The sequence below is a fragment of the Phalangium opilio genome, unplaced genomic scaffold (assembly GCF_054372755.1).
Source record: "Phalangium opilio isolate 3A_F unplaced genomic scaffold, DU_Popi_V2 ptg000042l_1, whole genome shotgun sequence".
Lineage (NCBI taxonomy): Eukaryota > Metazoa > Arthropoda > Arachnida > Opiliones > Phalangiidae > Phalangium > Phalangium opilio.
In genome coordinates, this window is record NW_028324166.1 from 7938234 (window position 1) to 7949181 (window position 10948).

General features: G+C 45.7%; 2 protein-coding genes across 3 annotated transcripts; both read right to left on the reverse strand.

Annotated features, from left to right (window-relative positions):
* Window positions 1-146: 146 nt before the first annotated feature.
* Window positions 147-900, reverse strand: LOC149678869 (uncharacterized). Its single transcript, XM_089837214.1, has 2 exons — window positions 860-900; window positions 147-793 (listed from the first exon to the last, which is right to left on the reverse strand). The coding sequence occupies exon 2, from the start codon at window positions 735-737 to the stop codon at window positions 387-389; it is 351 nt and encodes a 116-aa protein (XP_089693340.1). The 5' UTR covers window positions 738-793; window positions 860-900; the 3' UTR covers window positions 147-386.
* Window positions 901-10028: 9128 nt separating this feature from the next.
* LOC149678870 (uncharacterized) lies at window positions 10029-10948 on the reverse strand. Of its 2 annotated transcripts, XM_089836782.1 has the most exons (3): window positions 10608-10948; window positions 10408-10540; window positions 10029-10329 (listed from the first exon to the last, which is right to left on the reverse strand). In XM_089836782.1, exons 2-3 carry the CDS (start codon window positions 10448-10450, stop codon window positions 10034-10036), a joined length of 339 nt encoding a protein of 112 aa, XP_089692908.1. In that variant the 5' UTR covers window positions 10451-10540; window positions 10608-10948; the 3' UTR covers window positions 10029-10033. The 2 variants fall into 2 exon arrangements, with proteins under 2 accessions (XP_089692908.1, XP_089692907.1); XM_089836781.1 differs by having other exon boundaries at window positions 10408-10948.

The following is a 10948-nucleotide window of genomic DNA, read 5'->3' on the forward strand; positions in this document are numbered from 1 at the left end:
GTAGTGTAGTAACCAACGCCACTGGCGCGTGCGCGTTAGCTAGAATCGAGGGAGAGAGAGAGATAACAAGTTGGGAAAGCCAAAATATTACCTCTCCGAGTGGAGATGACTATCACTACCCCTTATACAACCTAAATATATGCATCTATCGCTTTTTTTAATTCTTTGCAAGTGCAGGAATTCAATTTTAAAATAGTCAATTGTTCAAGCCTTTTCAATATCTCTCAATTGCTGTGGAAACTCTACTCTCTCGCTATACCTCAACCGTATTCTTAGTCTACCAGTATGATTTGTAACATTTGTCCATATCAAAGCTGAATCATACCTCGCCACACAAAAAGCAAATGTCCCCAAAACATGGAAGCCACAACCCAATCACACATAAGCTAGGCTCGTACTTGTTCATCGCCTTCGATTATTTCACTAATATTAGCATTATCATTTTGTACATTATTGGGTTCCTCATTAATAGATATGCCTACGCTTACGGTACTTTCAATAGAGCTTTTATTTAATGCGTCATCTTTCGCAGAATCATGGCCAACTGGCCTCGCGGTAGGACCAACATTGGGTGTGCTAGAACCTGTTCCCGAAACAGCCTTTTTTTCAGCTGCTAACACTCTTCTCCTTTCATTTTCTCGTTTCCTAAATTCAGGATCTGACCTTTTTGCCCTCACTCTTTCCCTTGCTTTAAGTTTCCTGATTTCCTCTTTACTTAAATTATTATCCTCCTCCATTTTATTATTCAGTTAAATACTCACAAAATCCGCAAAAGCAATCCCCTTGCAAGACTCTGTAACGTTTGAAATATTATTTTCCGAAGAAAGTTATTACAGAAGATTGAATTATGAAGTACTACCTTTGAAATTCAAATAAAGAATGATAAAAGTGCGTAAAAAAGGTCTTTCACAAATAGTGGGCGTATAAAATAAACAGCATTTTTTTATATTTAAAAAATAATCTTAGATTGTCAAATACTTTTTTCGCCGTTGAATTTTTTTTAACACCAGCTTGTAATCTAACTGGGAGTAAGATGAAAGGAGTAGAAGCTTATCTGTCTTAGGAAATATGAAATTTTATCTTAACAGTTCGTTAAATCATAAGTTTATAACGAAAAAACGCGGAAGGGGAAAACGAGCAGACAACAGCGATTTTTGGGGGTAGAAGGTTAAGAGCGCCATCTGTCGTCCGTGCCAAAGTTGAACTTCCACTCGAAACGCAATGAGAAAGTGGATAAAATAATGCCATCAGCTATTTAACTGCGTCGATATAATTAACGACTTGACCCATGACATGCCCTTAACACTGGCTTCTATGAATCCTATTTATTCTTGGATACTAGGAAACTTGGTAGACGTAACAGTCTGTACCAAGTACCCAAGCATCCTTCAATAAACGTCTGGCAACATTGTGGTACGCATGGTACAACTAAAAAATAGGATGTGTATTTATCTTTCGACTCACTCCAAGTCGTGAAGCCCTCATTACAGAGGATTTGAAACACTACCATAATTCATAGTGTCTCGAATCTCTACGTTCCTGTCCATTATGAACAGTGCTGAGAGAATGATACATCAGAAAGAGCCATTCAAATCGAGTTGCCGAAAATATTATCCATATTTTCATTTCATATAACAAAGAAAATAAATTATTATGGTTTTGAGAGGAGCTTCCCATTTTGGTTGTTATTTTCAAAAATATATCGCAATGCACGGGCCTTGAAAGATATAGGAGGCAATGTAGGAAATATAACGCAATGCACGGGCCTTGATAGATATAGGAGGCAATGATTTAACGACTTCGGTACTTGGGTTTATCTTTAATATTTAAATAAATATAATTATTTTTAATTATTTTAATCGCCAGTAAATAACTTTAAAAATAGTTAAATCGTTTAAAATAAAGTTGTTCATAATATCTTTCGAAACTTTGCTAATATTGACGTTTTAAGTGAAGGGTACCCTTCTTGCCCGCTTTCTTCAAATTTTGGGGTATATATACGATCCGTTTCCATTATAATGTCACGGTAGTAAATAAGAGGCGGAGTACGGCTTTTAGGTTAAGAAAATAATATGTTTTTATTCAATATAAACGTGAGAGGGGACGGTGTTTTGTTAAGTCTACCCGCGAACTAAGGGAGGATGCTTCCCGTGCCTTGGCCGTAACGAAGGGCTGAGCTTTTCCAGCTTTATCCTCTTCGATCGGGCTCGGGGAGAGAAGTGCGCGTTAGCACGGGACGAGGCGCCTTTTATAGGGCTCGCTCGGCTGAGACTCGGGGTTTTTGGGTAGCTAACTTATATTTGGCTTGATGTCTGTCGGTAGGTGCGACAGCATCCCCGTAGAACAAAACGTCGTCCCGACGTAATACAAAATACAGCAAAAGAATAATAAAAAAAATGGGATAATAATCAAAAGAAATTAATAATAATAAATAGTCACATGGGCGATTAAAGTCTCGGAAAAAGTCCTGTAGAGACGCGATGGCGGATTTCGTTTCATGACAAGGTTCGGTTAAAAAGTTCCGTAGAGACGCGATGGCGGATTTCGTTGCACTTTGTGGGGTTGAACACGAGGTCGTTGGTGGTAAGAGAACGGCGCGCGTATTCGCAGACGAGAACGCCGCTATCCGCACCGTTGAGTTGCCGGGGAACGACGGGAGAGGAGAGTGTGAAGTCAGTGAAATCCAGGTCCAAAAGTCCACGAAGTCTAATTTCGTTGGTTAGGAAAGCGCGTATCGTGTGTAGCACAGGAATACCCGTGGTCCCCATCGGGTTAAGGTGGCGGATGGTACCGGCGAGGAGATCAACGACAGCGAGGGACCATTGACCGGAACGATGAATTGGGATCAGGAGCGTACTGTTGGCAAAAAGGTCGAGGTCGTCGGCCGAGTCGTGGCGGGCCTCGGCTAGCGTAAAGTTGAACAATTTCTCGGCGAAGCTCGTTGGAAACGCGAAAGCGGTCAAGGAGTCCGGGAGTGAGTGGATAAGCAAGGCGAGGTAAGCGTCAACTATGCATGGTGGGAGCTGGAAATCGATACACGTGGCGTTGTTAAGTTCCGGGTGGTAGGGTCGAAGGCAGCGAAGATCAGGACCTGGGGCGTTTGGCGAAGCCGGGACGGACGAGATCGCACGGCGGCGAATGTTGCGGCGGCGGATTTTGGCCGTAGGCTGACCGTAGCATGGATGAGAGCGTCCGAGCCGCGAGCGCCGCTGTTCATGGGCGGTTTTCCGTAGACGAAGATGTGACCGCATGGTACGTCCGAGAGGCAGAGAATGGGTGTTTTTTTTCGAAAATCCTTTTTTTTTTTTTGTGTGGAGCGTTACTGAGATCTAGTGAGTATAACAATGACGGTCGAAGTTGTCTTGATGGGTGGTTTGAGCTAGGGAGCATAACAAAGACGGTCGGGGCTCGAACGTTGCCGAGCCGAGCGGCGAAGGGGCAGGGGTCGCGAGGGGAGGGGGGAAGACAGGGGGGAAGGAGCCGTGGAGGGGGAGAAAGTTTTGGTTTGGATTGTGTCGTTGAAGGTAACTTTGCGGGGAGGGAGGGTGGGTAGGGGTGTCCAACAGGTGGCGCGGGCGTGGAAGGGTTTAAGTCGTTCTACCGAGACTAGGTCGGATTTCTTCCCCTCGGAGTCGCAGATTTCGTAATCGTTGGGTGCGGTTTGCCGGACAATGCGGTAAGGGCCGGCATAAGGGTGTAGTAATTTTTCACATTTCCCGGGTATTCTCCGAGGAGTCCGGAGGAAGACGAGGTCGTTGGCTTCAAAGTTGTGTTCACGTCGAGTCTTATCAAACCTAGCTTTATCCTTTTGTTGGGCCACCGAGTGGCGCCGAGCAGCGATGGTTCGCGCCTTCTCCGCATAAAGAATAGATTCTACTCCTTTCTGGCTTTGCAGTACGGTGGAAGGAAGGTCCAAGGCGACATCCAGCATGAGGTCAGCTTCGAACCCGTGTAGGAGGAAAAACGGTGTATAGCCAGTGACTTCGTGAAGGGAAGTATTATATGCGAAGACGAGGTATGGGAGAAAGCGATCCCAATCTTTATGGGAGTCCGAGACATAATGGGAAAGCATGTTCGCTAATGTTTTGTTAAAACGTTCGACTATCCCATTAGTGCGAGGGTGGTAGGCAGTGGTCCGGCGGTGTGTTACGCTAAAGAGGGTGGTAATTTCGCTAACCAAGCGATTGACAAATTCCGTTCCTCTGTCTGTTATGAGCTCCTTTGGGGTGCCATATTGCAGTAAAACTTTCTGGACCAGGAAATTGGCAGCCTCTTCGGCCGTTCCGCGTGGCACAGCGGCGGCAATAACAGTCCGGGTGCAATAATCGGTGCAAACGAAGACGTGAACGTTGCCGTCACCAGAAACCGGAAACGGCCCTAACTTATCCAGGCCAATTCGTTGGAACGGTTTAGTGGTTGGTGGAATGGGTTGTAAGAGACCGGCTGGTTTGAACGGGTAGATTTTCTGAGTTTGACATTGGTGACAAGATTTCACGTAATTCGTTACGTGGGCCAGCATTTTTGGCCAAAAGAAACGATTCCGCACCCGTTCCCACGTACGACGGAGGCCGAGGTGGCCGGCGGTGATGTCATCATGAAGGGCGTGGAGAACTGGGAGACGGATTTCTTGCGGGGCGGCTATGACAAGTTTGAAGCCTTCTGAAGTGCGTAGCTTGCGGTGAAGAAGGCCGTTATGTAATTGAAAGCAGCGGGCCTGTCGACGAATGATTCGTGAAGGGTTCGGTGGGTTCGTTTCGTAGAATTGGATTATGGGTGCCAAGAACGGGTCTGCCCGCTGGAGGGCAGGGATATCATGAGACCTTAAGTCGACGCTAGGTTCCGGATGGTGTGGCGTTGTCAGGTTCAGCGGGGCGGAAATAGCTGCTGGTGGGTCGGTTGGGGCGCGTGACAGCGCGTCAGCATCTTGATGGAGTCGGCCGTCTTTATATTTAATAATGGGATTAAATTCTTGGATCGTGAGAGACCAGCGGGCGAGACGACCGTTAGGATTCTTCACCGACGTGAGCCAGCAGAGGCCATGGTGGTCAGTGACCACTGTGACTGGTTGTCCATAGATATAGGGGCGAAATCTATTGAGCCCGAACAAGATAGCCAAGCACTCACGCTCGGTGGGGCTATAATTCTAATAACGTGCTCTGCCCCGTTAACCTTTTGCTTAAGGATAGCGCCAACCCCGAAGGCTGAGGCGTCAGTATGGACTTCGAACGGAAGGTCCCACTGAGGGTGGCGGACAATAGGTTGCTGGATCAATTGAGTTCGGAGGTGCTGGAACGCCTGTTCTGCTTCTGGAGTCCACTGGAACGCAGCGTCCTTCCTGAGTAGGTTGGTGAGTGGCCGAGCGACTTTGGAGAAATTGTTGATAAACCGACGGTAATATCCGGCGAGGCCAACGAATTGATGAACTTGTTTAGCATTTTTCGGTCGGGGAAACTTTTCGACGGCCTCGAGTAGCTTTGGATCAGGGTAGATTCCATTACCGTCGATTATGTGGCCGAGATATTTAATCCGAGTCTTGGCGAACGAGCATTTACTGGTTTTTAGTTTCAGATTGGCGCGTTGGAGGCAGGAGAGTGCTTGGTTGAGGTGGGTGAGATGGTCGGGGAAGGACTTCGAGAAGATGATAATGTCATCCAAATAGGCCATGGCAACGTCCCACATGAGACCGCCCAGGGTCTTGTACATTAAGCGTTGGAAGGTACTGGGCGCGTTACACAGGCCCATGCCCAACACATTAAATTCATATTGTCCGTCCGGTGTTACAAAGGCAGTTTTTTCTTTGGCTTCCTCGGCCAATTCAACTTGAAAGTAACCGGAAGCCAGGTCTAACGTAGTGAAGAGTGTAGCCCCTGCCAAGCGATCTAGCGTATCGTCAATGCGAGGCAGAGGGTGGACATCTTTTTTTGTAACTAAATTTAATTTGCGCCAGTCGACGCAAAAGCGCCAGGTGCCATCTCGCTTTCGTACGAGAACGACCGGAGCAGCCCAGGGGCTGCAAGATTCTCGTATAATGTTGGCTTTAAGGAGTTTCCGTACTTCTTCCTTTAGGATGGCGCGCTCTTTGAGGGACTTGCGGTATGGATGGCATCGAATCGGGGCGGCGTCGCCTGTGTGTATCTGATGTTGGATTAGGCTGGTGCGCCCGAGATCCGTATCGGACTTTGAGAATACCATAGGGTATCGGTGGAGCATGTCGAGGAGTTGGTTTCGTTCATCATGGGTCAGGTGGGTGCCAATGTCGAGGTCGGCCGGAAGGGCATTCGATGGCGGTAGGGGATCCAAGCCGTCCATAAGATTGAGTTCGATGATGTCGTGGGCGAGACCAATGTGTGTGTTGCGGTTGAGATGTATGGCCTGCTTATGCGGATTGGCAACCCGAATTGATGAATAACCGTTACAGAATGGTCAGTGTTTTGCAAAGCAGGAGGCCGTAGCGGTCATAGGTAACAGTGGCAGGTTCGACGAGCATCGTACCCTGGGCACCGGTTACCATAATGTTTAAGATGGCCTCAGAAAGTGGCGCAACCGTCGTATCGGAGGAACAACGAGCGATGGAGTGGTGGGTGAGAATGTTCTTGGATAAGGGAAACGTATCGCCCTTGATGGAGACCGTGCGAGGTCCGAAATCAATGGAGACTTGGTGCTCCTCACAAAACTCGAGACCAAGTAGGATATCATATTTGAAGTTTCGGACAATGAGTACGTCGATGGAATATGATTGGGAGCCGAGTTGGAGGGTGATAGTCGTTGCCCCTTCTGGTGTTATAAGAGATCCATCCGCGACACGAAGTTGTAGTGGTCCAGCTTCGCGAATGGGGAGGTCAAATTTTGCGATGATGTCAGGGCTTGTAATGTTCTTTGTGCTTCCCGAGTCAAGTACGGCGGTTAGAGAAGAGTTGAGTAGGGTAACAGGGAGTGTGACGAGTTTATCGGAGTTGCTATAGAGTAGAGGGCAAATGGCGGTAGACGACGGGGGCGCCCCCACTTTTAGCGCCGTCTGGAGAAGTTTCCCTGGTGGTTCTGGCCATTTCCATTATTCCCTTGGTAATTCGGGCCGTTTGCTCTAGGGTAGGGTGAAGAACTACGGCGTTGTTGGGGGTGGCTGCCCCAGGGTGACGGACTGCGGCGACGATCACTACTTTCTCGTTGGGGTTGGGTGCCCCAGGGTGACGGACTGTGGTTGCGATCACTAGGTTCTCCTCGGGAGGAATGGCGGGGTTGTCTGTCATCCCTCGGTTGGGAGTTGTTTGAATTACGACAGTAGGAACTGAGGTGATCACGGCGACCACAGGTGTAACAACTCATGGATGGGCTTGGGTCGCGGCGGCGAGAGTTGAGTTTAAGAGCTTCGACCTCTTTGCGAAGCTCGCGGATTTCGTCTCTCAGAGCATCGATGTCGGCCGTCGAAGACGGTTGAAGAAGGGCGGGCGCAGTCATGGTGGTACCGTTGTCTGCGATATGTTGCTTCGTGGCCAGGGCGGTGGCCAGCATCTCAATTATCTTCTGGTCGCTGGGTTGCGTCGAAGGGATAGGGGAAACCGTGACGAGTATTTGCAGCTTCTCAAGCAAGTCAGTGGACGAGGAGGGGCACATTAAAGTTAATTTCTCTCGGAGATGGGGAAGGAGCCCGTTGGTTAAGTAATTAACTTTCTCCAGCTCGGTCATAGTTGGATTAGCGAGGGACCAAGGGTGAGAACTTCTCTGTAGTACGTTAGAGGATCCTCCCCGATCTTCTGTCGACGTGACATTAGTGCGTTGAGTATTGAGCGAGTTGAACGGCCAAATTGGGTTTTGATGGCGGACTTCCAGTCATCCCAGGTCGTCTGTGCTGGATTGGACCTTAATTCCGTGGAATACCATGTTAGAGCTTTACCCTGTAGGGCGGTAGGTAAGAGTTGTACTCTTCCGACATGGTTTGTTGTGGCGGTTTCGAATACCGTAATCCATTCATTTACGTCGGTAAGATCGGGATTGAATTTTGGTATCTCTCGGGGTAATTGGATTGCTTGCAGCGCGGCCGTTACGGCGGCGGCGATATCAGCGGCGGATGCCATTGCAATGGTAGGGTTGTTTTCCCTATAACTCTCGTGAAAAATCGTTGGAGGACCAACTGTGACCGAGAATGTGTCCGGATAGGCGGCAGCGGCTAAGGATCCGCTGGACCTTAAGCCTTGGTCTGCCGTCGGGGAGGGAGCCTGTGGATATACGGAACGCTTATCGAAGAGACCAAACTCCGGAGGGAGATCGAGGTGACGGCGGGAGCGACGAGGGGCCGGTTTGTCGAAACTAGCGAAAACCGCTTCTAATTCGGAGTCCGAGTACGGTTCGGTATCGGACGAGGAGAGCATACGGCGAGGGAGACTACGTGCCCGGCGCCTCCACCAGTTGTCACGGTAGTAAATAAGAGGCGGAGTACGGCTTTTAGGTTAAGAAAATAATATGTTTTTATTCAATATAAACGTGAGAGGGGACGGTGTTTTGTTAAGTCTACCCGCGAACTAAGGGAGGATGGAAGACCAAATTCCGTTATTGTAAGTAAAACAGGCCATATCACCCACGAGTTAGTTCATTGAGTTTTAAAAACTCGAAGCTGCTCACAGACTTATTCGAATATTATTTTCTCGATACGTTTTTGTCAGGATGCAATACAAGAAATAAGAAGTACAAACATTTCTCATTTAACTGACGAAGCTTTCGATCATCTGTCAATTTTTTTGGACGATAAAAGAGGAATTATGGACAAACCGAAGTTTACGGTCAATAGACACAAGCTTATGACCGACAATGAATTTTCTTCAGAATTGAAGAAGTCTTTTATAAATATACCTACGTTTAATGCTCTTGAAAGCAAGGAACAGAATGTGGTAATGGCCATATTTAGCAAACATCTTTTTAATGAGATAGAGACAAATTATCTGAATGAAGAAAATAAAGAAGCCACTCATCCGATGGAGAAAGCTCCTACAACGATTAAATTAAGCCCAAAAGAAAAAAGAAGCAAAGAGGTGAAAGCTGTCCATCAAATTGGAGGATATGTAATGAACCAAGTAATTGGTTTCTTCGATTGTCCAGTATTTTGGGGTAATTGTCTAGTACCAAAATCACAAGCTGAGGAAGACTTTCACAAATGGTCAATCAAACAGGACCACGGAGGGTTACTTTACTTATCCATCAAGGCATTTTATTTCTTTGATTATATTTAGAGGTGTGCGAGTCCTCATTTTTAGGTTTCGAGTCCGAGTCCGAGTCTTGGAAAAGTGGACTCGTCGAGTCCTCGAGTCCAATTTTGCAGGACTCGTCGAGTCCATCGAGTCCTTAAAACATGGTTTCCAGTCCATTTTCGAGTCCAAAAAACATGGTTTCGAGTCCAAAATTCGTCAAATTTACTCTTAAAACATTCTGTTTTTTTTTCTAACTGTTTCAAAACTAAACATTAATAGTAATTTTAACTTTTTTAAATATGAAAACATTTTTATCAGTAGCTGATAAAGTTGGCTATTAAGTTGGTAAAGAAAAATGGACTCGACAAGCCCTAAACGCCGGGTAATTTTAGGCCTTGGTCAAGGACCCGGGTACCCGTTCGAGTCCTAGGAAAACCAGTTTCGAGTCCGAGTCCGAGTACTCGAACTCGGACTCGAAGTCGAGTACCCGTCATTTTCGAGTACCCGCACAGCCCTAAATTTATATTTTAAAAATAATTGGAAGTTTCTTAAACTTAAACCATCCCTTTTTGGATAATGAAATTCGAAAAGAAAATCTTATAAAATATTTAAACAATGATGGTCGTGCTAGCGAAACATGGGGAAATTTATGGGGTGAGGAAACCGAAAATTCTGATTCTGCTAAGCGAAAGTGTTTCCAAATACTCATTAATTGCCATTTAAAAGGTTTAACCCGTTGCATTAAAAATACATTCCAGGCCCTAAAAAGGGACTCCTTAAATAGCTCTGGAATTAGAAAAGAACTTAAAAAGAAATTATAGAATGAAAAAATATTTTTATAGAAAATTATTATTTTATTTATTTTTAGTTTGATTTCGAAAATGATCTCGTACAGCTTTTCTCCTTTTCAATATTTTTTTTTTCGTGGCGGTGCAATTACCATTTGTTACTTTTTTCATTAAAGTTTTCATAAGTTTAATTCGTTTTGTGCCTTCACCATATTGTTTGACGGTTGGGTTTTCTCCAGAGCCACAAGCGCCTCGCTGCGTGCCAAAATAATTTTCAAGTATGTCTTGATTTAATCTTGACGTCAATACGAAAGGTGCTCCTTTATCTAATAGAAACTTGATAATTTCGATAGTAGAGAATACTGAAAGTGTAATGGTTAATAATTTTATTAGCAGTGACCGATTAAATAATCATACATTTTTAGAATCACGAAACATACCAGTTATTCGGATACCCTCCAATGTTTCCCTGCTGAGGAGCATTTTGGATTTTTCAAAATCACCATCCACAACTAATCCGTCCACTTCAGCCTGCCATTCATCCAAATACCCCAGAAAGTCACGTTCAAGCCACTGGAACAAACAATTATTAGATCGCTTGTAGAAATATCGTAGACAAGTTTGAGTAATTATGATGTACCTGAAATCGCCAATCATCTTTACTTCTAAAAGGTGCGAGAGCTGGTTTCCTTTTGAAACTACACGCTGATACGTTGGTAACATTTAAAATATCAAAAAAAGTATCAAAATATCGCAAGAACTTCACAGTTTCCGAAGCGTCGTCTCCAACCAATATTTACATGGCATTAGAAACACTGCTACTCATAACTTGTACAGCTAGTTTAACTCTCATACAAGTGAACGCGTTTGGGTGGACATGATTATAAGTCAGCTTCGGTGCCAGTCGGAGAATAGAAGTGGAATCCTTATCGTAGGTGTCAAGTACATGCTGCCAAAGGAGCAACTTCCCATTTTTTTTTA